We start from the raw sequence: 23,117 nt of genomic DNA, 5'->3' as shown, positions 1-23,117 counted from the left end.
TACTTTGATATTGATAAAGATTAACAAGTGATTGGATATTAATTTACCAAATGCCTTTTCTGTTGTTCAGTGGCAAATTGAAAGCTCTCTTCTCTGGTCCTGATTTGGTTGGCTAATAGGCCCAATAATCCATGCTCTGGGCTGAGGAAAATTTTGATCCTTGAATTCTACGCACCACACTCTCACACGCTGTGGCATTGATTGAAGAGCTACTGTTCCTCGGTTGGCCGAACAGTGTCAAATTCTTGATTTTGTTGAAAGAAAAAAGAAGAATGTGGCAAAGCAACTAGAGCTTATTTGTTTAGTGGTGAAGCCAACAAGGAAGAAGAAATGTTCCATAATGGTATCCTCTCAAAAGCCAACACCAACCACCAACAAAAGCCAAATTTGAAGCCATAATTGCAGAGAAGAAGAAGAAGGGGAAGGTTCATGTTTTCAAAATATTAAAAAGAAAGATTCTGGAAGACACTTAGCCTCTCCCTCTAAGCATTGATTTGTTGGACATAATATGATGGGAAGGAGGGGCATGCTCTCCAAGCATTCGTGGATCACAAGTATCTCTTCTTTGTGGGTCCAACCTAACATATTTATTTTATATGTACAGAGTATTTATTAACTCCTTATATCTTTTTTTAACTTCTTTTAAAATCTTATCAACACTGTTTAATCTAGTTTATTTATAAATTCTATTAATACTGCTTAGTTTAACTTCCTTAATAGATTTATGTTCCAATTTTTAAATTAATATTTAAATTTGAAATTTCATATATCATAAATGGTAATAGAAAGTATTCACTTTTTAAAAGTGGTAAAATTAAAGTTTAAGAGATAATTATTTTTGTTCTCTTATATTATATTTTAATTAATTAAAATATTTTTATAGTTTTAAAATTATATTAAAATATTCATATATTTTGATTTTATCAATTAAAAAGAACCTTTCTTAAATTATACTCAATTTTTTCATTCATTCAAAAAAAAAAATAAATTAAAATAACTTCATTTATATCTACTTTAGAGTGAAACCCTCGAATCTAACCTAAACACATCAAAAATTAGGTATTAATTCTCATGTTTGTGTGCAAAACAATATGATAAATGCGTATGTTGTCTATGAGTTTATTCAATATGACTTTGTCTTAACATTTTATTAAGGAATATATTTTCCTCCACGCAAACTCAAATAATAAATTATAGGTTTTATGACTTTGTCTTAACAGTTGAACAGGAATCTTCCAAGTTGTGTGCTTGTTAATTTACTTAAATAATGTTATATATTTGTTTAATTATGCACAGTCAACATGTTTTAATTAAAAAATTTTCCATGTGGCAGCGACGTTATAATAATTTACAAAGAAAAATAAATATATATTTAATTATTTGAAATTTAATAGAGAGCAGTGAGGAGTTTAATTTGAATGACTCATTCCCTTTTATTTTAATTTTTTTATTGTTTTATAACGTGTAATTATCAATACTCCATGCGCATTATTATATAAAATTGTATCGTCTTTTTCTCTGTTATTGGTAGTCTGAACTAATCCGATTTAAACTGATCCAAATAATTTTTAAATTCACTTTTCTCTTAATTCATACTAGTTATTATATACAATTTTAATTTATCATATACTGATGATGTGAAAGTTTTCGTCACAACTGAATTAGATACGGTTGCTAATTGAATCAAATATAATTACTAAGTCAGAACCGAATTTTTCGATATTGTGGTTCCCTAGTGTTTCGGGCGGCTGCACCTCATTTTATATGGATAGTCATTTTCTCACAGGTCCACTAACTCTGCACAATTTGTCTGATCCAATGTGATACCCTGATACCAATGAAAATAGTCTAGCTTAAACTGATTCAAATAACTTTTAGACTCATTTTTCACGTGATTCAAATTGATTAATTTAAATTATTTAATAATTTCGTACTAATTATTATATACAATTTCGATTTACTATATACGGTCGATGTGAAAAGTCTTTCTATACTAAACAAACAGTTAATTTTCACATAGCCATTTAATTTCTTCCCATGCCTATATTATTAGGATTTTGGATGTGTGTGATTTGCGACATGTTGAATTGAATCCCTTCGTACTGAGCTGCAGCCCTATTGATATTCAGGTCATATTCATTAAAGTGAATTGATATATTGAACTGTCGTAACATTTAAATTTAGCCTTTTTTTCATAGAGCGATTAGTAGTAAACTCCATCAGTATATTTATTTATATTCATATTTTGTTAAAATATATTATAATAAATAAATTAACTTTAATGCAATATTCTTTTTATTAATTACTGCACTTTTTTTATATAAATATCTTCCTTATTTTATCTTTTGATACTGATGCATCTAACTATTTATTATTAATTAATGATAAATGGACATTAAATTTTTGAACTTATTTTTTAAAAAAGGTGACGTAAGTTTTTTAATGGGGCTTATTTAATTATGGGAATAAATCTTATATTACAAGTAATTTTACTTATGAGATTGAATTGAGCTGTGACAATCATTTCTTTTCCCTATTGAAAGAAATGAGTAATATTTTTATTGTGGAAGCAATGTCACTTTCTTAATGAATATTTCATTTCATTCAATTTAATTTTTAATAAGTTTCATTTTACATAAATAATAAATAAAGAGAATTAAATTAAAAAATCTCTCATTTTTTACATTAAAATAGAAAGAAAGGGAATAATAAGATTAAAATAAAATTATCCCATTTTTTATTTTTTTTAAATTCATAATTAATATCAAATTAAGTCAATGATCAGGACCCTCTAACTAGTGATGAGATGCATCAACTCTCATGCATATTGCGTCTAGATACATTAATTTTTTTATTTTAATTAATTATTTATTTATTTTAGATACATATCATAGAGAAAATTAATAAAATATAAAAGTTGACTTGATTGAACATGGGAAGTAATGATTTAATCACAAAAAAAAAAACTATATATATAGTGAAAATAGTTTTAATTCAGAAATATTATGATATATATTTTTTTATTGAAAATATATTAAAATTAAACCAATCATAAAATAAAGTTAATTTCTAACTTAATTTACAAGTTTTGGTTATATTTATTAGTTATTAAGCAAAACTAATAATTTTTAATAGAAAAATGATGATGAGAATGACTTCAACATCCTCAAAATCACAAGTTAAAGAAGAATCAAAGACACAGCTAAGGAAGCAATTAGCGAGTAATTTGACGTTTTTAACGGATTAAATTCTACCCATGTCGACCAAAATAAATAAAGGGCCAATCTTTCTCCTTCCCTCTTGCGCATTTGCATTTCCCAACTCTTCTTCCTTCTCTCTCTCAAACGCCTTCTTTTCTCAAGACATCTGAAGCATTAACGCGGACTTATTTACAGGAATACAGCCTCTGTCAATGGCTACAAAAGTCTATGTTGTGTAAGCTTTACCATCTCTTTCTCTTCTTTCTTAGCTTCTTGGTTTACTCACCCCCCTCATCCCCTCGTTTTATGCCCTGTTCTTCGTTTGTTTCCTGCTGTGCATTAAAGTTTAGCTGCTCATTTTTTGATTTATTTTGGCCTATTTTATCCCGATGATTAATGGGTTTGGCTCTTTTCATTATTTTGAAGGTTTTTTTTTTCGGTTTTTTAATATGTATTGTTGCATAATTGTGTGCTGTTTTCTTGGATGGAAATTAGCTCATGGAAAATTTTGTTATGAGGCTTCATTTGATCTTGATTATAGGATTCTCACTATATGTTTTGATGGGAATTTAATAGATAATATTATATCCACTCTTAGCTAATGGGAATCAATATCATGGATTTTAATGCCCATTTGTTGCTGAACAATAATTTATTCTGGATAGGAATATATGAAGTGAAAACTAAAAGACTTCTAATAATTTCATCATCCATGTTGCCATTCTTGATTGATTTCTAATTCATTAAAATGAGGGGATAAGGTTGTATAAACTTGATGTTAGGCGAAAGAGATTATGGAGGAGCTGATAAATTTTGTCTTCTATGTGCTTGAACTAGGGGATCTAGGTTTTCCATATTGTTCTTCCCTTTTGTTTCTTGTGCAATCTGAGGAATGCTTCAATGGATAGAAAGCTGAAAAGGAAAATAAAATAGATTGAGGTTGGATAACAACCAATATATGCCTCTTACCAGTTAATTAGGGTCGAGTGTCATGATCAATATAGCAATATCTAAACAACTTGTGGCCCTAAAACAATATATTTTTTTCCTGCTGAAGACAGTCCGTGGTTGTTGTTCTCTTCCACGCTTGTGATTAATCTTAAGAGCGAAAATCATGTTTTTCAATGTTTGCCACTCATAGTGATACCTGGCAATTATTCAAGCATGTATAACTCCTGAAGGTCTTAGGTAAAATAGCTGGAGCTAGAGTTATAAACAATAAGATCACAAAACTTGTGAACATTATGCGCATAATTAGGAGAAAAAGTGATTGTGAAACTGGACCTACCCTTTGAAATTATAATTGAGAGAGGAACTAATGTGAGCCCCATGCTTTTAGATCATGTGGTCCCAGTAAACATCATTATTGAAACTAGTTCTTGGCATGTAATTTACCATTCATAAAACATCACAAATGGCTTGGAATGCACAAGGAACAGCATCTAAATTTTCTTCTATTTCAATCATGGAAACAAACTACTGGTTTGGTATAGATGGTAGATTTATTGAAATGATGCAATGATGGCTTGTGAAACCAAATGTTTGTACAAGCAACTATATCTTTACCCCTGCAACCTACGTCCATGTATATATGGTGAATATACTGTCTGTTTATGGCATCTACACTAAAAGTTATTTCCCTTGATATAGGCCTACTTAGCCATTACACTGATATTATATGCGTTACTATTCTCCCACCAATTTTCATTTCACTATCATCCATGATGTAACTTATAGATGAATTTTATTACTTTTGTGCTAAAATCCTTTTCCCTATCACTATCATGCATTGAAAGATTATACCAATGGTAACAGCCTGGAAATAAAGTCAATTTGAAAAACTGTATGATGGGATATACAGTTTCCCTTGGACTGTCTATATTTATATTTCATGTTTATTACACTAGAATCTAAGTGATCATTGATGCCTTCTGCAGTTACTATTCCATGTACGGACATGTTGAAAAACTAGCTGAAGAGATAAAGAAAGGAGCTGCTTCAGTGGAAGGAGTGGAAGTGAAACTGTGGCAGGTTTGTAATTTTGTTTGCAATATAACTTTTTGAACTCTTTGGTTATAAGCTTATTTTCCTTGTCATTTAAATGTCTACCAGGCTGTATGATGTTGACTAGTTCTTTCTTTAGATCATTGGAGTTCAATGAAGAAAATTTTCAGTTTGAACAAGCATAGTGATTAGAACATGGGAAAATATAATGTCAACTAGAGCATAATTTCTGTCAATGATGCCCAGGATTTTCTTTCAATTTGGTGTCATTAAAGTTTAAAGAATTTGATTTCTATTGTAGCTTGCTGGCCGGAGTTGGGTTTAAAATCCTGTAGGAAGGAAAACTAAATCGACTTTGGCCAGTCTGTTTAGAGATTTGCCTTGAATAACATAGGTTCTATGGCCACAATAGAAATCTAGGCAAGTATGAGGTCACTGACAAGTCTGGAGAGCATCCACTTCATAGAAAATAGAGGATGTATCCTTTCCAGATTTTTTTTCCCTCTCAAGACCTGGTTGTGTGAAAAGGTAAATTGCTTGCTGTTTTATGCTGGATAGATTGCCTTGTCTGGAACCTTCCAAAGGAGGTATCTTTTATTTTTATTCTTTTTAATTTTTTCTTTGGGAAGTGAAAATTTTATTGTTCTTCAAGAAATAAATGCCAGTTGAGTTGGTTTTCTGGTTAACAAGATATAATTCTAATTTTAGTTGACTCCATCTAAATATGTGTTCCTTGAGAATCTCCAACATGATTCTGGTAAAAAATATTTGAATTTTCACCGTAACATAAGTGCATTTCCCTTTTCTAATTCTTTGGTTTTCTCTATTCCATAGTAAGATTTAGAGTTGGCTGATTGAATATATTTGGCACATCAATAGGTACCTGAAACACTGTCAGAAGAGGTACTTGGAAAAATGGGTGCACCATCAAAGAGTGATGTACCTATTATCACTCCAAGCGAGCTAGCTGAGGCAGATGGGATTCTTTTGGGTTTCCCCACTAGATTTGGAATGATGGCTGCTCAGTTCAAGGCATTTATGGATGCAACTGGAGGGCTATGGAGATCACAAGCACTTGCAGGCAAACCTGCAGGAATTTTCTACAGCACTGGTTCTCAGGGAGGTGGACAGGAGACCACTCCGTAAGTTTCATTTCACACTTGTTATGCCCCATTTTATTTTCCAATTGATCTAAAGGCATGCTTTCTCGAGTGTCTTTCTACAATGGAGACACAATGTTTTTGGCCTTTCCTTACTTCTAATGGAAACACGATACAGGTTGACTGCCATCACTCAGCTTGTTCACCATGGAATGATCTTTGTACCCATTGGGTATACATTTGGAGCCGGCATGTTTGAGATGGAGGTGGTGAAGGGTGGGAGCCCTTATGGTTCAGGAACCTATGCCGGGGATGGGTCCAGACAGCCTTCTCAGCTAGAGCTTGAGCAAGCTTTCCACCAGGGAAAATACTTTGCTGGCATTACGAAGAAATTCAAGGCAGCTGCTTGATTTTCTTTCTCACCCAATTTGTCTTGATCTTGCTACATGTACCCTTAAAATTTTTATTCTGTTCCTAATAAAGACTGCAGTTCATGTTCTTGTGAAGAATAATGTGCCTTTTGGATTATGTTGTCCATGAGCTTACTGTTCTTCCATCATAACAAGGCACCTACAATTGCAAAATTATTTTGGGCATTGATCTGAAATGTCAGTTTTCCTAGTTTCCATGAGTTCAAAACTGCTTACAGATCAGAAAACGGCAAGAACATGATAGAGTGAGAAAATTCACGCTTTAATCTTATTTCCCATTGATGTCCTTCTGTGCACGCTAAAGAAATGCTGCATTAAAAGAAACTAAAGGAGAGATGCATCAGTTTCTGCCAAATACATAACAGGAGGAGGAAGTTCCTCCAGCCATGGCTAAAGCATCAGCTGCTTGGTTAGCTAACTGAGGAATGAAGCAAAAAGTCTCTGAAACAATGGCATCTTGAAGTTGGCGCATGTCATAGACATGCTATACCTGATATGGGGTTACGACAATCTGATCATTTTTTTTTCATTTATGGTATTAATTAAATCATGGAAGATTTAATTAATCTGATGGTAAATACATTCAGTTAATTAAAAAAAGTGCATTTTTCCTAATTCACCCCATCTCATAAGCCATTGCATTTTGGAGAGTTGAGGATATCTTTCAGTTTAGGAGGTCCATTAGCTTTTCTGCCATGGAGCAAAAATTTATGGATCCCTAAATCTAAAATAAATTGGATGGGCTTGCTATTGAATTAAGCCTCACTCAAAATTTTAACTTCAAATCCACTTGAAATACAAGAGAAAATACCTCAAATAACAAATATTGGGAAAAAAAAAACATGTAATGGAATCAAAATTGAATTAAAGTGAGATCCTTGAGAAATCAAATCATCAGCTGTACTTTTATTGGTGCTAACTTTATAAAAGTGATAAGCAAAAATATCCTATCCTTCTTTATCATTAAAAACACTGAGTTTTGGATTAAATGGAACTCTTGCAGAGTATTAATAAGAGAATATATGGTTTTGAAATGGTAATAACAATGAGAGTCAAAAGAGATTGACAACACAAGCACACAAAAGTTGGAGACTTTCAATCATCATCTTTTGAAGGCTTAAGCTGTTATATTGGTATTTTTTTTTTTTAAAAAAAAAAGAAAATTGCAACAAGATTAGATTCAAAGGTGCAGAAAGAAATAATCCTTTTTAAGCATGAAAAAACTTGTAGCATAATACAACTGTTTGGTTTGTCCTTGATTAGCCAAAACAAGAAAAGAAAAGAAAAAAAGGTATGCCATTATTGCAAAGCTTGTAAAAACATAAAAAATGATGCCCAGATGCTTTTCCTTTTTAGTATTCCTTCTTCTTTTTTTTATCAAGTAAAAGAGAAAATATATATATAATTATTAAGAATTGAATTCTGTGTGTGTCCATGGAAGGCAATGGTACTGATCCTGATGCTTGAAGTTATGGTATAATACCCATCAACCCATCAATTTCAAAGAGATAATAAAGAAAATGCTGAGAGTGAGGGATTCCAATCAACAATATATATTAGCTATTAAAGTGCTTTTTCATGATTAGTCACTTGTCAATGGTATTCTTCAATATTAAGCTTTCTTTTTAATTTAATTTTTCCTTACTTACTCTTACATATTTCAATTATTTTATTTTTGCTTTACAGGCTTTCGTATCTTTTTCCATTCAACTGGATTAAAAAAAAAAAAAATCCTAAGATTTAAGGTATGAATTATTGCAAATTAATTAATTAATGATTCCTAATCAATTACACTTTGTTTAAGGATTGCCTATACATTAAGATTAGAAATTAAGTGATTCCTTGTTGTGAAATTATTACAAAATCAAACATAATTCTATTTTTTTTTAAATAATAAATAGAATGGACCTCAAAGCTACCTAAATTTCCTATGGCTTAATTATGGAGATGCAGTTCATAGCAACAAACAGTGTGTAGTTTAGTATAAGACTCAGAAAATTTATTTCCTTGGCAGTATATGTTGTCATGGAAAGAAAATCATAGCACAACTGCACCTTCAAATTGAAAATAATGGCAATATTACTGAATTATAAAACTTTTTAATTTATTTGCCAGTATATATCGGCACAGTATGATGATCATGAATTTCTAAATATGTTAATTCTTTGTTTGTATTAAGCAATCAAGAAATGCTTAATTAGTCTTTTTGCAGAATATGAACACAAGAAAACAATAATGGGTTAAGACAACAGTAATTATATATTGCAAAAAAATTTCCTTTGTTTATGCCAAAGTTGTTTTATACATTAACAAAAAAAAAAAAAATAAAGTAATGATTAAGTTGAGATAATGATTTAATTGATTAAGTGGGTATTTAGCAGCAATTAAGGATCTTACAGAAACCTTTTAAGGAAATCTTCTCATAGAGAAGAGAGAAGGAGACGCACATGACATGCACGCGCGAGCATGGAGGTTCTTCTTCTCTCTCATTGTGATTACTGAGTACAGAGAAAGAAAAAAGAGACAAAAATAAAAAACCAGAAACCCTAATTAAAGCAGGAAGTGTGGGCTCGGCCTCTGACTTCCACTACCACATTCAAAACGTATAAACAAATGAAAAAGTTATAACAGCAATCAAATGAGCTCCACTGAGTTATATTTTTGAATTAAAATTATTTTCTTTTTCTTTTCCTTCTTCTTCAATAACAATAAAAATTAAGAGATGGGTGTGCCTTTCACCAGGAACAAAAGGCTTTTAGTTATTGTTATTATTAATTATTGCCCGTCTGCTAAATTCAGCTCTTAATTAACTTACAAATTTCAAACTTTATGGCTAAATTTAGCATTTGTTCCTGTGCTTAACCTAGCTTTTTAATTTCCTATATAATATAAAATACATTATATTTATCTTGAAGAGTTCCTCATCATTTGCTAGCTCCTAAATCATTCTGCCTGCAGCTGGCCCAGCATTGCCTGCTTCCATTTTGAAGGGTCACTTCCTCTTCTTTTTCTTTGTTTTCTTTAGCTTTTCTCGCAACACTGGTACAGCTACCAGCCTATGCCACAACAATGTTCAGCTCCTAATAATCTTCTCTCCTTTTGTATTGAAGTTATGAATCCCATCTTGCTTGGATCATATATTCAATAGAGTTTCACATTCTTCTCTCTACCTGAAAGTACCTCCAAATGTTGGCGTCCAGAAATCTGCTGTGGTCTCATTACTTACAGGAAATGTGCTTGAGATTGGTACAAGACATAGCCCTCGGCTTTTCAGATCTTGTTTTAATGACCCTTCTTCGTCCTTCAATTTTTCACCAACCTACAACATGTATATATATATGTATAAACAATGTATCATTATTTTTCCTTGTTTGTAATCATCAGTTTAATTTGCTGTATATGTAAAAACCAAAGGAGAAGGAAAGGGGAAGAAGATCTGTGAAGCACCTTGTGATGTTGACGATTACCATTTTTCAGATATGGAGTACTCAAAACCTGCAGGCATTGGCGAAATCAAGGCATATGTTTCAGGCCTAGTTAATTAATCCACAAAAGACCTATATAGCTTCTAATATTATCTTGTTTAAATCAAGTAGCTAGGATCATCTCCTAGAATTTCGGTGAATCCCTATAAGGCGATTAACATACATTGACTTGATCGTGGAGAAACTTGATATACTCGATGGCTTCATGAAGAACAGATGCAGTATCAGTCTGAAAGTAACAGACACTATCAGAAATTTATATTTAACCAAAGGTTAACTTTCAATTGAAAGGAAAAAAAAAATCCAGAGACTTACCTTTCCAAAAGGTGAAACCAATTGCTGAAGGGCAGTTATTCGGTCCCCTAGCTTCTCTTTTCGGACCTGAACATAACAAGTGTATCATTCATTTGATTAACAAAACAAATTTTGATAGAAAAAGTTCTAAGTTCCCACCAGGCAAGAGCTTGATTGCTTGTGTTTGTACCTTAAATGTTGGTAATGGTGTTGGCGTTTCAATTCGAGGCCTTTTGAACGCTGGTTCACTTCCTTTCTTAACAAATGATCCCGAGTCTCGAACTTCTTCATTGTTAGTCTGAAATATAAAGATCCCACAAAATGATTCAAAACAAAAACCCTAGATATAAATCTAAAACATTATCGATGAACAATCATCGTAGGTTTACCTTTGTGGTGAGGTTGAAACAGTTGGGTTTCTCGTCAAAAGTTGGAACAAGAAATTGAGGTTGAGGAGAGGGTAGAAAACTGGGTCTAATATCATTTAGCGCAGTTGCTGAAGCATTCCAAAAGGGTGTATTGTTAGAGAAGTGCAAGCCACCACATGCAGGCTGCTGCTGCTGCTTCGGCAATGAGGGTTTTAGAAAGGGAGCAAGTTTAGGCCAACAAGGGGAGAGTTCATTCAAGATGGTCCCGTAATTTGGAGGTGAAGAATAGTTGATGGTTCGGTTGTTGAAAAGAGATTGTTGTGGTTGAGGATCTGGGTCAAATAAACTTTGTATCAGTGTTGAAGGATAGCCATAAGATGGTGACCCCATTGAAAATCCTGTGGATAAGCCTTGGCAAGTTGTTGCCGTAGCATTCTCGGAGGTGTTCATCGGACTATTTAGCCTTTGTTGCTCTAAAGAGAAATCTTGGTTTATTTCTTTAAAAGCGTTAATGGATGAATCTTCCCCCGTACCAGTAAAGTTCTTTGGACTGCTCCAATCTTTTTGGACTTGAGAAGAATTCATTTCTTCTTGCAGTATGGAATTGTAACTCTCAGCTCTTCCATTTCTTCTACTGCAAAAAAGAAAAGAAAAGGGAATCTAATTGATATAAAAATTTTCCCACTTGACAACTAAACTTGAAAAAAGGAAAAAGCTAAATTGATGATCATATTGACTTCTTTTTTCCGAGCAAAGCTATCTTCTTCTAACTTGTAGTTGAAGATTTAGACTTTAAAGGTCTTCAAGTGCTTGAATTCAAACTTTATATCTAAATTATGGAGCTTAATCTTGGATCTTGATTCATTAAAAGAAAAAAAAAAAAAAAAAAACTTACAGTAAAGTTTGAGTCCAGTCTGAAGAAGATGATGAAGAAGAAGATGAAATCCCAAAACCCATCATTTGCAGGGTAGAATCCATGAAAATACTAGTAGCAGCGCTATCAGAATCAGTGTGGTGAGGCTTTTGCGAGTCTGGCAAAAGAAGTGAGGCATCAGGTGAGAGTGAATTAGCGGTGTTAATATTATGGAGCTTGCATGACCTTGACTTCATGTCCACCACATCCGTCACCATCCAAGACCCATAATTCCCCATGTCAGTTGCGTTAATTCCCGTAGAGCAGGGTGATGAGCCACCACCACCCATGAACACGCTTTTCGACAAGCTCCACCAGTTCCCGCCGCAAATCCCGGTCTGAAATTCCTCTGCCATGGCCAACAATGAATTGTAGGCTTGTGTGTTTCTCTTTTATATATATATATATATATCTTCCTTCTTCTTTACTTTGTTGTTACCTTGAGCTACCTCTCTCTGTCTCTTTCTCTATATAATAAAAATAAAAATATTATATATATATATGAAATGGTTGAAGGGTACGGAAGGAAATTACAAGAAGAAACTTGGTTGACAAATCAAAGGGGATGATTAGACATATGAGAGAAAGCATTTTGAATCGAATTTTTCTTCTTTTTCTTTAAGTCTTTCTATATTAATTTTGTTCATTCCCTCTTCCTTTTTTTTTTTTTTTTTAAATTTCTTATATATTCTTGAAAAGAATTCTTGTTCCTTGCAAGTAAAGTATGTGGTGTGATGATAATATACATGGGTTTTGATCAAGATGCCATGTCAAAATTTTGGACTCAATTATAATCTATATATATTATTAAAAAATATATATATAATATGCTTGATTAAATCTAATGGCTAATATTGTTTGTTGATTATTATATGAAAAAGAATTTTTCCTTATTCATGGTCCCAAATTCAATACACAAGGAATTGAGTTTGCTGAAATTTTCTGTAAAAGACAAGCTCTTTAATTTCTTGGTTTATGCTTTTGGTTTTATGTGGGTTGCTTTGCATTAGGTAATTCCAAATTTGTTTATTGTATTGGCTTTTATAAAAGCTTTGGTAGTTTTTAGTTTTTACAATTCACTTGAAACTTAATTTCTATACTTAATTTAAAAATTATTATTCTTCAAGTCATTTGGTAGATTCATAGTTCAACCATAAGAAGTTGATATGTGCATTGGCATATACGTACTTAGTACCTAGGATACATAATTGGAATCCATGCCAATTATTATTAATTATTCTTGTTATTCCACTGTTTGCTACGTAGAGGTAGAGCTTCTCATAATTAATAATAATAATTAAATAATTTTAAAAAAATGGTCCCATAATTTCTTAATAATTATGATATGTAGAGACATTAATTATTTGCTTAGCAATATTTATTAATTATAGCACGATTTCAAGCAAATCTTTAGTTTTAAAGGTTTTAAAGATTTAAAGATTTAGTATGGTTGTAAGTGTATACAAGTAAATCTAATAGATTTCAAGTTTTACTCTCCCAACTTTTAATCTCCACTTAAAAAAATTTATAATTTAATGTTTTTATTTTTAAAAAATGTCTGATTCTTTTTCATATTAAAAGATAAATATATATATTTAAATTTGAAAATATTTAATAAAAAAAAGGAGTTGCGTGAGAAAATGTGTAATGTATGCTATCATGTGAATTTGAAATTTAATTAATAGTTGCAGGGAGGTGAGGTGATGTCAATTTCTCAATTCGGCCATGCACTAAAACTTGTCACTCTAAATATGATAAGTTTATTTTTCTGAAAAATGGAAATATTCCTTTCTTTTTTCATGAATCACTCTCATTAATCCTTTGGCTTTTTGTTAATTTCTTGATCAAATATTCAAAGTTTTATAATTTAATTATAATGTAAGAAATTTTACCTTTGATGTTATTTTATTAGAAAAATGAAAATAATATCAGTTAAATTTAATCTTAATTAGAGTCAAATAATTAAAAATATATATATATAAAAAAATCAGCTAATTCAGTGGCACAGTTGACCAAAAACCAGTAAACTCACCTAATTTTGTTATGCAATGAAATCAGCAAACTGAAAACTTTTGGCAAAATTTGATTTATCAATGGAATCTCATTAATTTGTTTATCCATTAGAAGAATATTATTTTTGGATGAATATTTTTTAATTAATTTAATTTTAATTGGGATTAAATTAATTGTGAGTCCAAAACCAAAGTAACTGTACTGAGAAGAAAATTAGGTTTAACAACTAATGCTAACGGTAGTTGGACTTGAAGAAAAAACCAAGAATGAAACAGGTAAGTTAGGCCACATCCATGAGCTTTATTACAAATAATTTAATTTAAAATAATATTTTTATGCACATTTTGTCATCTCAAGTAATTAAGTACATTTAAAAAATAAAATCCAAATTTCCTCATTTTTCATAATATAACCTCAAAAATTACAAAAAAAAAAAAAAAAAAATGTGATTCAGTAGTTGAAGTAGGAGTCAACGTAGGACCCAAAGGTCACCTGGGCCCTGGGTCCTCTTAAGCACCGCCAACGCCAAAGAGTCAAAGGAACGATGGTGACAAATTCTTCCTCTTATTATACTTGTGTTTTTAGCCCCACCGCCTCTGCCTTGCCATTATCTTTTAGCCCCTCTCCCTAGTCCCCAGTTTTTCAATCTCTCCCTTCTCCCCTGCGGAGCGCTACTATTTAGGTCATTCCCCATCCATCCTTTGGATTTTCTTCATGTGTTGTTTCTCTTGATGAATGTTCCTCTCTCTTTTGAAAATAACCATTTTGTACCCTTACTATATTTTCTTTCTCGCTCATGCCCTTAATTATGACTCCTACAACTTGTTCTTATTATATTCATTTACCACGCTATTTGACATTTGCTAATACATATACCATTCCCCATCAAAGCACAATTACCTTCATAGAATAATTTTGAAAAAAAAAAAACATAAAGTTTTAAGGCGTATGTACTACATAAAATGACGTCATATTGATGTATTATTGAGGTGTAAAAGATGACAAAAATAAATACACGCGCACGTACTTGGACTGAACATGTTCATGTTTGGTCCAGCACTGGGATCACGTGGCAGTAATGAGAGCAAAAGAACACGTGGCAGCAACAGATGAAAGGACACTTGCCCAAGGACCCACAAAAACAGTATATGATATACATTCCTCTGAAGAGGAAAAATAATAAAAATAACATAAAATTAGAATTTAGAAAAAAAAAAAAAAAAGATAGTGTTTTGTGGCCAAGAGTTGACCATGTGTTTTGACATGGAACGTGCAATGTAAGGGCTGCAACAGTAAACCCAAACCTAAGATCGACCTTTTGGTTTTAAATTAAAATGGATCAATTTAATTCAGTATAATTTGAAATGAAAAAAATAAAATCATAATTACCACATAGTTAATCAACATTATACTTTTGTTTTCTTTTTATTAATTCTTAAATTAAACCCAAAAAAAAATATGAAAAATATGGTTAATTGATAAAAGAGAGTTGGGGGATATTTGGTTGGTGACAGCCACAGGCAATATTAAAATAAATGTGGGCATGATTAAAGAGATGTAAACATGCTTTTGTAAGTGCCGTCCTACACCTGATTCTATGATTTAGGAGTTATAATTATTGTTATGTCATGACTCGTGGGTTCCAAATTCTTATGTCCTCAACTAACCTTCTTTTATATATATATTCCTTAATGAAATTAAATCACGTAACACACGCATACCCACTCACAAGTTATAAATAATAAGTGGAGGTCCATGGCTATCTCTATCTGGATTGACTTGTGGGAAGGTTTTGTGTAATTTAAATTCAAAATTTTCCACACACACAGAGAGAGAGAGAGAGAGAGAGTTTGTGAATTGCGAAGAACAATTACAACTCCTTAATCATTTCCTTTTTGGACCAAATTCAATTTAATTTTGTTTGTGTGGGGTTGACATGGATAATTGACCCATGTTGAGAAATCTTTCCTTTAGCCATTCATTTGGGTCCATGCTTCACACACCATGCATTAATCCACTACTCTTACTCTTAATTAATAATAATTAAGATTGTTTTCCTTCCTTAGGACATTGATTGACATGTGTGTCATCTCGTGCTCGACAAGTCTCCTTCATTATTTCTCACGCTTGTCTGATTTCTGGAAGATTAATTATACATTTTCTTGCGTCTTTATTTCTCCTAAACATGACAACTCATCCTTTGGGATTTTTCCTTTTTACCCCATGGTTATGAAAGTTCCCTCTCCATTGAGTGTGAATCATCATCATTGCAGAAAAGAGAAACAGAAAAATCAAACAAGGGTCAATTTTGTTGTTATTGATCAAAGGACTAGTTTGAAAAGCCATGGACTAGAAGGAGTTCAAATAAGATTTTGGTTGGTTTGTACATAATATTATTGTGTTAGGGTTTCATCTTTTTCATGATGAAAGAATGGAGAGTTGGAAAGATATATGGGTGGGATGGACCTACACTTCTCACCCCTTTCTGTATTCCCATTATTACCATAGAACACTAAATTATTTATTACATTGGTGACCCATCTTAAAAAACTAAATTATTTTCTTTGTGAGAATTTTGGAGGACAAAGACATTAGCACAGAGCTTGTAGAGTTGGTAGTAAACATGGGTATTGACAAGTGTCCTTTCCATGGATTTGGAGATGATGAAGTTTAGATATCTATATGGAGTTTTTGGTCTCCAATCAGAAGCTAATTAATAACTAAATATAAATCTAATTAATTTAATAATCCGTCCAAACCAACAAAGTCAAATAGATGTTAAAATTAAACATTGTTTTAATTCTTTGATTTTAATAATTCAAGCATCTGCATGTGTGATGAGGATAGTATAGTATATAATTTAATCTTTGGTATATATACAAGGTTTGGTTAGGTTTTGTTCATGTTTGCTAGTGTTTCTTCTTCCTTATTCTGTGCATATATTGTAAAATACACTAGTATTTGTTGAGAAACTGATGTAATAGAAGATTTGGTCAAATGGTTTATCATAAAATAATAGACAAATTATTTAGTTTAAAAATTAATTAAGGATTAATAATATAATTAACTAATGGTGAACGCATGTAGCTAGTAAGGCATTTCGTCGAACAGGTTTTGATAGTATTGCTGATGTTATATGCACCTAATCTTGTAAGTACCTATTCAGAAAATCAAATAACTCAATTTTCTATTCATGGATCCCATTTAATTTTAATTTATTTTTTAGTGAATAATATACCAACCTTGATTAGCTCTTTTGGACCTGTCCTCCATTGTCATCGTTCCCTTCTCACGAAAACCCTAACTTGGGCCTCCATGATCCACAAGTCCAATTTCATAACAGGGTTTCAACTCTCATATCTGAACTGAATGATTTTATTTTATTTTTAACAAAATCCTCCCTTATCTTCCAAAATGCCACTCACCATCGCCGGTGTCTCAAGTGCGTTGAATCCAATGGCAGCATTTACCCTCTCTTGTTTCACTCCCAAAACCCTAGCCCCTTCTCTTTCTCCCCTTAAACCCTCCTTTACTCCCCTCATTTCCACCTCGCGATCATGGGCTCTAGCACCGTGGCATTCTGTCAAGGGCAGGAAGCTACAGCAGCCGTTGATGACCCGAGCCGCGATGAATTCGGATTATTCCGCGAAGAGGAGCAGCAGTAGCGAGACTAGAGACACAATAATGTTACCCGGCTGTGATTATAATCATTGGTTGATTGTGATGGAATTCCCCAAGGACCCTGCACCTACTAGGGAGCAGATGATTGATACTTACCTCAACACCCTCGCCACTGTCTTGGGCAGGTTCGTTCTTTAAATTTATCTACTTCAAATTTGGTGGATTTTGTGTTGGTTTTAGATGCTATGGTTTGATGGATTTCCTTGTACTTCGTAAAAATCTTGGTTTTTTCACTTGAATGAAGCAGAATTGGGCATTTCTTGAGGTTTGGTTCATTTTTTGGCAAGATGATTGCCTTGATCAATAGAAATTGAATAGGAATTGTGTTTAATTTGTATGCTGTAGTTGGCTTAAGAATGCATTGGAAGCAAGTGATTGGATTTTTGGAGCTTCATTGTTTTCTGAAGAATGATTTTCTCTTAGTAATTGTTACATAAATTAGTTGGTACTTCCCTTCAATTTGTACTGCACCTGTGTATCAGCATGGAAGAGGCAAAGAAGAATATGTATGCATTCAGTACCACCACATACACTGGATTCCAGTGCACTGTTGATGAGGCCACCTCTGAGAAATTCAAGGGTAAGTAACCCATAGATTTCACTGTCCTTATTCAATCATCGTAGTCTTTTTTTTTTTGCTTGTTGTTTCTGAGGAAATTTATTGGTGTATTCGTTTTATGTAGGTTTGCCTGGGGTCCTCTGGGTACTTCCAGACTCATATATAGATGTGAAAAACAAGGATTATGGAGGTATGTTTATTCTTCTCTCTATTTCTGAGTCATTATTCATTGCTTTACATACTTACATGTGTCTTTGAGTTTAAATGGAGTCCTTCATGCACTGTTGGTTCTTTTTTCAGGAGACAAGTATATCAATGGAGAGATAATTCCTTGCACTTACCCTACTTATCAACCAAAGCAAAGAAATAGTTCAAAGTACGAGAGTAGAAGATATGAAAGACGGAGAGATGGCCCACCTCCTGAACGGAGAAGACCAAGACAAGGGGCAAGTACATCAGAGCCAGCATCCGGATGAGTTAGTGGAGTTTATGGATCTGTTATCTAATTTTTCTCTGTTTCAAAGTTTCGGTGTTTAATTTGAACTTTCTTAATATAGTTATAGGCACTTTAATTCATTTGCATGTGGGCTTTTCCTTTTGTAAGGACTTCAGTTAGTACGATTGTATATCTTTTAGTTTAAAGCATTACCTTAGATATCATATCAGTGTTGTTTTCTTATGTCTTTTGGTTGAAGTGGATAATCTAAATTTGTGGGATTCTATTGATCATTATTAATTGTTGGATCACTGTTTTTGTGGATTCACCTTAGATACTAAATATCTCGTTTTATAGAGCGAGTCTAGTGAGTGCATACTTGATATATGATATATCCATACAAGGTCAGATGAGATCTTTCATCTTTGAGGAACATGAATTTATAGATTTTCAATGTGAATGGACCTGTTCCAATTAGATGCTATTTGATCCTAGTTGGCATTTACTTTTCTATTCTCTTCATGGCAGCTCTGGTTTTGCCTTCAATTCTGTTCTTCACTCTTCAGTGAGATGTTATAGTTTGTTCGTCTGGTTATGACCTAGTTCAAGTTATGGTTGAGCTACTCTGTAGACCTCTTTTGGCTATCTACTTCAATGTCCTTTTAAGCTGGGCCTTTTAAATGGAAGTGGGACAGCAGCGGCCCCTGTGTATGTATTGTAAGGTCACAATCCCGCAGCTGGAATTCCATTGGTATGAGAAAGAAACATGACTTGAAAAATGTTAAAAAGAGGCCAAGTAATTTTTTCTTTTGCCAGAGATAAGACAAATTTATTGCAAATCTGGATAAATCAGGAAAGAATATAAAGGAATAGCTCAACTCATTAGGCCTAAAACAAAGAAAGTTTCAAATTAATTCAGTAAAAACAAAAAAGACCTATAGCCCTACACAGATATCCTAGCTAACGGAAAGAGGAAAATCTAGATGAACATAGTTATACGCCGCCATCCCTGCCTTCGCCACCGTTTCTCCAGCTCTTTTAGAAGGAAAACGTCGCCCACCCAAAAGAATCTAACACAATATAAATACCAGCAAAACAAAAAATAGGAAGAGTTTGATTAGTCAAAAGCTTCAAAACAATAGAGATGCAGATACCATCACCATGAGTCAGAACTGGAGTTAAGGGGAATAGAGCGGGTGTTGCGACAAAGCTCCTTGCACACTCGACCCTTCAAAGATTGGATGCTTCAAAGTAGAGCAACCGTAACATCTTCAAAGTTACCACACCAAAAAAAAGTTGGAAGAGATTTGGCTTCCTCTCGGCAAAAACAGCAAACACTAGTGTTTTAAATGTGCATGCACAGTCGATAAAAGGAGCTCCCAGCCCGACATGGGCAAAGGAGACCGAATATAGTCGATAAAAACAAAGCTTGTTTTAGAGAAGACGGAGAGACGAAGAAAAAGGAGAACGTAAATTCAGCCAGCTACTTAAAGGCCAAGTAATCAACCTCAAAGAAAAACTAGCATGCATTTTTTCCCATTGAATTGGAGTAATTCAAGTAATTTAAAATACAAGACCAGCGAGTATAAAAATTAAAATCCGGTTAAACTAGAACTGAGTCAGTTGTATTTCCTTATTACAACCTCAGGCGAATATTAACAGGGATGCTTATGCCTTTTGGGTTGCTTTCATGACTGACTCTCAAGCCAAGTTGAGTGAAGCTGGTGTTTTCCATCATATTGCCTAGAAAGTTTTGTCCTTTTAATGGACTCGGCAAAAGGCACATGCTTGTTATCTTTAACAGGGAGCAATTATCCAATTTTGGTGGGTTTTTCTTGTGACAGTTACATCACAACAGTCTTCTTTTTATGAGGTATGGGTTGTTACATATGGATGATTAAGGCATATGAATTGGGACAAGTTAATAGGTGCAAGAAACAGCTTTCTTCATCCTTTTTTTTTATTTCTCAGGATATAACTGATGCAGGAGAAATTTTGAGGGTTTATCTAATTATGCATTGTTGTTAAGGCATCAGCAACATCAAGTATATGATCTATTAATGGAGCACCAGCATTGTGATAATGGAAATACTCCATCATTACTAAGTAATTATATGAGACTTCATCATCTTCTCCTCTGTTTGTTTGTAGACCATCTCAATATTAATTTATTATAATTTTAATTAATTTATCATATATTTATTAGTGGGATATTTGTGAATTTGAAATGGTGCAAGCAAGCAAGCATTTTGGGATGAGCTTAGGTCAAAAAGAGCAACAGACAGCCACAAGATTATGATTATAAAATGCACGACAGCTCAGCACTGCAACGCAAAAGTGGCTGCACGGCTTATGATTATGCACAGCGTTTTGCTCATTTGCTTTCCTCTGCCAACTAATCAAATTCATTGGCCCGTTTTAAAACTCCTTTTTAAGGGCATAACAGCCATTTGAGGAATAAATTTTGAAACCCTAGGGAATCAAGAAGGGCAATTTGGGGAATAATTATTTGGCAGCGTATAATTTGTTGTATAGTGGGACTGGGAGGCCCATTGTTTTCATCATCGCAACTCATTCCCCCCAACAAAATGACAAATTTTATAGCTCCGCCTAAATTAACTTGCTTTTATTTTAATTTTAAATTAATCATTAAATATTTAAAGTCGCTGTCAATTAAATTAAAAATAAAAAATAACCATAAAAAATATTTATTTAAATTAAATTTATTATAAAATAAAATTTTTTTACATATAAATAAATGAATCTTTTTTAAAAACTAAATACAATGAGTTTATGTTTGGTTTAAATTATTTATTATAAATGATTTTTTATAATTTTTATATTAAAAATATGTTAAATTCACTTTTTAAATATAAAAAAATTAATGTTTTAAATATTAAATTTCTTTTTATCTTTTAATTGATTTATTTTAAGGGATTCACTTTATAATAAATAAATTAAAAAATAGTGTTTAAATATATAAATAAATATACCAATAAAACATTAGAAAAAACAAAATATACAAACAAAATGTCAAAAATAACCTTATGTAATTAAAAAATAAAAAAATACCAACCTTGGAGCCACACATAAAACCCTTTGTATTTTTTTTTTCCCTATTCAATGTTTCTGTCGTCAACAATGTCTCTGACACCCAAATCTTTCCCGTTTCCCTTCCTCTCTCTTCTTCTTCTGCTTCTGCTTACTCTCTCCGCCTCTGCCTCCTCCTCCTCCATACAGAACCTCCTTCATAGTCAAGGCCTGCCAGGTGGTCTTTTCCCGGAAAATGTGAAATCCTTCGAGCTTGACCGGAATGGCCGCCTGGAAGTGCACTTGGATGGTCCTTGCTTGGCCAAGTATGAGACTAGGGTTTATTTTGATAGTGTGGTAAGAGCTAATCTCAGTTATGGTGGCCTTGTCGGTCTTGAAGGTCTTTCTCAAGAAGAGCTTTTCCTTTGGTTTCCAGTTAAAGGGATTATAGTCAGTGACCCATCTTCTGGTTTGATCTTGTTTGATATTGGTCTTGCTCATAAGCAGCTCTCTCGATCTCTTTTTGAAGATCCCCCTGTTTGCAAGCCTCAAGGTATTCTCTTTCTCTTATGGCTACTTGATTAAAATTTTGTTCTCTTTGGATTGATTTAATTTTCGATCCGTGAGGTGGCCATGAAACATTAGGAATGAAATACAATCTCTATTTCTTAACTTGAAACAGTAAAAATGTTCAATTTAGTCCCATTCGTTTCTCTTTTTTGTGTTATATGAGGGTTTATATAATTAATTGAAAATTTATGGGAAAATGCAGGAGCTCTATTGGATAATTTTGGAAGGAAGATGGGTGTTGCTGTTCAGAGATGAAAGACAAGAAGGCGCATTTCATTGAGAATTTGCCCTTTTTCTTTTTTGCTTTCTTTAATTTGAACTTGAAAAGGAATATATGGAGTATAGTGCATAGGTTTTAGATAGGTTTGTGTAAAAATGGAAACAGTGGGGATAAGTTTGTGGAATCAAATGTTAAACTTTTTTGGAATTCTTAGATTCTTAACTGATAGTAGTATTAATGAATATATCTTAATTATTGTGTTTGTTTAATCACATTTCTTATACTCTGCTCAATTTTCATGGAAAAAAAAAAGAAAAAAAAAAGAAAAACCTTTTTTTCAACTGAAAAAGAGGAAGCTAGTTGGACAGTTGCCATTACTGCCATTGAATTTGTATCGAGTATTGTCTGAGTGAGTTACTGTTGTAGATTCCATTAATGCTTTTACAATATAAAGAGAGTGCGTTATTTGCTCTGTTATTTAGCAGATAGTAGTCTGCTGGTCTTCCTTTTTCTGTTTCTTTCTGCGTTTTCCTTGGAAAATGGGATGGGGAAGAAGCAACCTGCCACTTTCATAATTAGTGTAGTTAATTTTGGGAAAAGAATAGTTGTGGAGAATGAGAGGTGTCTTGAATTTTAGGTAGTTAAATGTGGATCAACATAGCAGAGAAACACATAGATGGAGCAAGCAACAGGCTGAACAGCTTGTTCACTGGTCTTGGCCGAGAGATTTTAATTTGTGTAAGACAAAAACCAAGAAATCCACAACCCAATTCATGACAAGTTCTGTGTTGCGCCTAGCTGCTCTCGACCTCT

The 23,117-nt window shown here is 32.9% G+C and overlaps 4 protein-coding genes across 5 annotated transcripts; 3 read left to right on the top strand and 1 right to left on the bottom strand.

The window, feature by feature from the left end:
* The first annotated feature begins 3,256 nt into the window (after positions 1 to 3,256).
* On the top strand, positions 3,257 to 6,925 carry LOC110604506 (NAD(P)H dehydrogenase (quinone) FQR1). Of its 2 annotated transcripts, none has more exons than XM_021742694.2 (4): positions 3,257 to 3,435; positions 5,138 to 5,231; positions 6,084 to 6,346; positions 6,483 to 6,925. In XM_021742694.2, exons 1-4 carry the CDS (start codon positions 3,413 to 3,415, stop codon positions 6,712 to 6,714), a joined length of 612 nt encoding a protein of 203 aa, XP_021598386.1. In that variant the 5' UTR covers positions 3,257 to 3,412; the 3' UTR covers positions 6,715 to 6,925. The 2 variants fall into 2 exon arrangements, with proteins under 2 accessions (XP_021598386.1, XP_021598388.1); XM_021742696.2 differs by lacking the exon at positions 3,257 to 3,435 and adding an exon at positions 3,491 to 3,600.
* A 2,208-nt stretch (positions 6,926 to 9,133) lies between these two features.
* On the bottom strand, positions 9,134 to 12,269 carry LOC110604636 (transcription factor bHLH112). Its single transcript, XM_021742894.2, has 7 exons — positions 11,778 to 12,269; positions 10,904 to 11,516; positions 10,705 to 10,812; positions 10,536 to 10,601; positions 10,384 to 10,449; positions 10,183 to 10,230; positions 9,134 to 10,054 (listed from the first exon to the last, which is right to left on the bottom strand). The coding sequence occupies exons 1-7, from the start codon at positions 12,149 to 12,151 to the stop codon at positions 9,902 to 9,904; spliced, it is 1,428 nt and encodes a 475-aa protein (XP_021598586.1). The 5' UTR covers positions 12,152 to 12,269; the 3' UTR covers positions 9,134 to 9,901.
* A 4,866-nt stretch (positions 12,270 to 17,135) lies between these two features.
* Positions 17,136 to 18,708, top strand: LOC110604520 (multiple organellar RNA editing factor 9, chloroplastic). Its single transcript, XM_021742711.2, has 4 exons — positions 17,136 to 17,614; positions 17,972 to 18,069; positions 18,173 to 18,238; positions 18,349 to 18,708. Exons 1-4 carry the CDS (start codon positions 17,223 to 17,225, stop codon positions 18,522 to 18,524), a joined length of 732 nt encoding a protein of 243 aa, XP_021598403.1. The 5' UTR covers positions 17,136 to 17,222; the 3' UTR covers positions 18,525 to 18,708.
* Positions 18,709 to 21,595: 2,887 nt separating this feature from the next.
* LOC110605595 lies at positions 21,596 to 22,573 on the top strand. The gene is made up of 2 exons (XM_021744224.2): positions 21,596 to 22,067; positions 22,287 to 22,573. Exons 1-2 carry the CDS (start codon positions 21,608 to 21,610, stop codon positions 22,337 to 22,339), a joined length of 513 nt encoding a protein of 170 aa, XP_021599916.1. The 5' UTR covers positions 21,596 to 21,607; the 3' UTR covers positions 22,340 to 22,573.
* Positions 22,574 to 23,117: the final 544 nt, after the last annotated feature.

The sequence above is a fragment of the Manihot esculenta genome, chromosome 17 (genome assembly GCF_001659605.2).
Source record: "Manihot esculenta cultivar AM560-2 chromosome 17, M.esculenta_v8, whole genome shotgun sequence".
NCBI classification, from domain to species: domain Eukaryota; kingdom Viridiplantae; phylum Streptophyta; class Magnoliopsida; order Malpighiales; family Euphorbiaceae; genus Manihot; species Manihot esculenta.
Note: the sequence above shows the minus strand (reverse complement) of the source record. Positions and strands in the feature narration are given on the sequence as shown.

Coding starts and splice junctions, on each gene's coding strand:
- LOC110604636 (XM_021742894.2), bottom strand. CDS start 12,151: ATGGCAGAGGAATTTCAGACCGGGATTTGCGGCGGGAACTGGTGGAGC. Junction 10,602..10,704: donor CACCATTACCAACATTTAAG/GTACAAACACAA, acceptor TGTTATGTTCAG/GTCCGAAAAGAGAAGCTAGG. Junction 10,055..10,182: donor GTAATCGTCAACATCACAAG/GTGCTTCACAGA, acceptor TACATGTTGTAG/GTTGGTGAAAAATTGAAGGA.
- LOC110604520 (XM_021742711.2), top strand. CDS start 17,223: ATGCCACTCACCATCGCCGGTGTCTCAAGTGCGTTGAATCCAATGGCA. Junction 17,615..17,971: donor CTCGCCACTGTCTTGGGCAG/GTTCGTTCTTTA, acceptor CCTGTGTATCAG/CATGGAAGAGGCAAAGAAGA. Junction 18,239..18,348: donor GAAAAACAAGGATTATGGAG/GTATGTTTATTC, acceptor TTCTTTTTTCAG/GAGACAAGTATATCAATGGA.
- LOC110605595 (XM_021744224.2), top strand. CDS start 21,608: ATGTTTCTGTCGTCAACAATGTCTCTGACACCCAAATCTTTCCCGTTT. Junction 22,068..22,286: donor CCCTGTTTGCAAGCCTCAAG/GTATTCTCTTTC, acceptor GGGAAAATGCAG/GAGCTCTATTGGATAATTTT.
- LOC110604506 (XM_021742694.2), top strand. CDS start 3,413: ATGGCTACAAAAGTCTATGTTGT. Junction 3,436..5,137: donor GCTACAAAAGTCTATGTTGT/GTAAGCTTTACC, acceptor TGCCTTCTGCAG/TTACTATTCCATGTACGGAC. Junction 6,347..6,482: donor GGTGGACAGGAGACCACTCC/GTAAGTTTCATT, acceptor AACACGATACAG/GTTGACTGCCATCACTCAGC.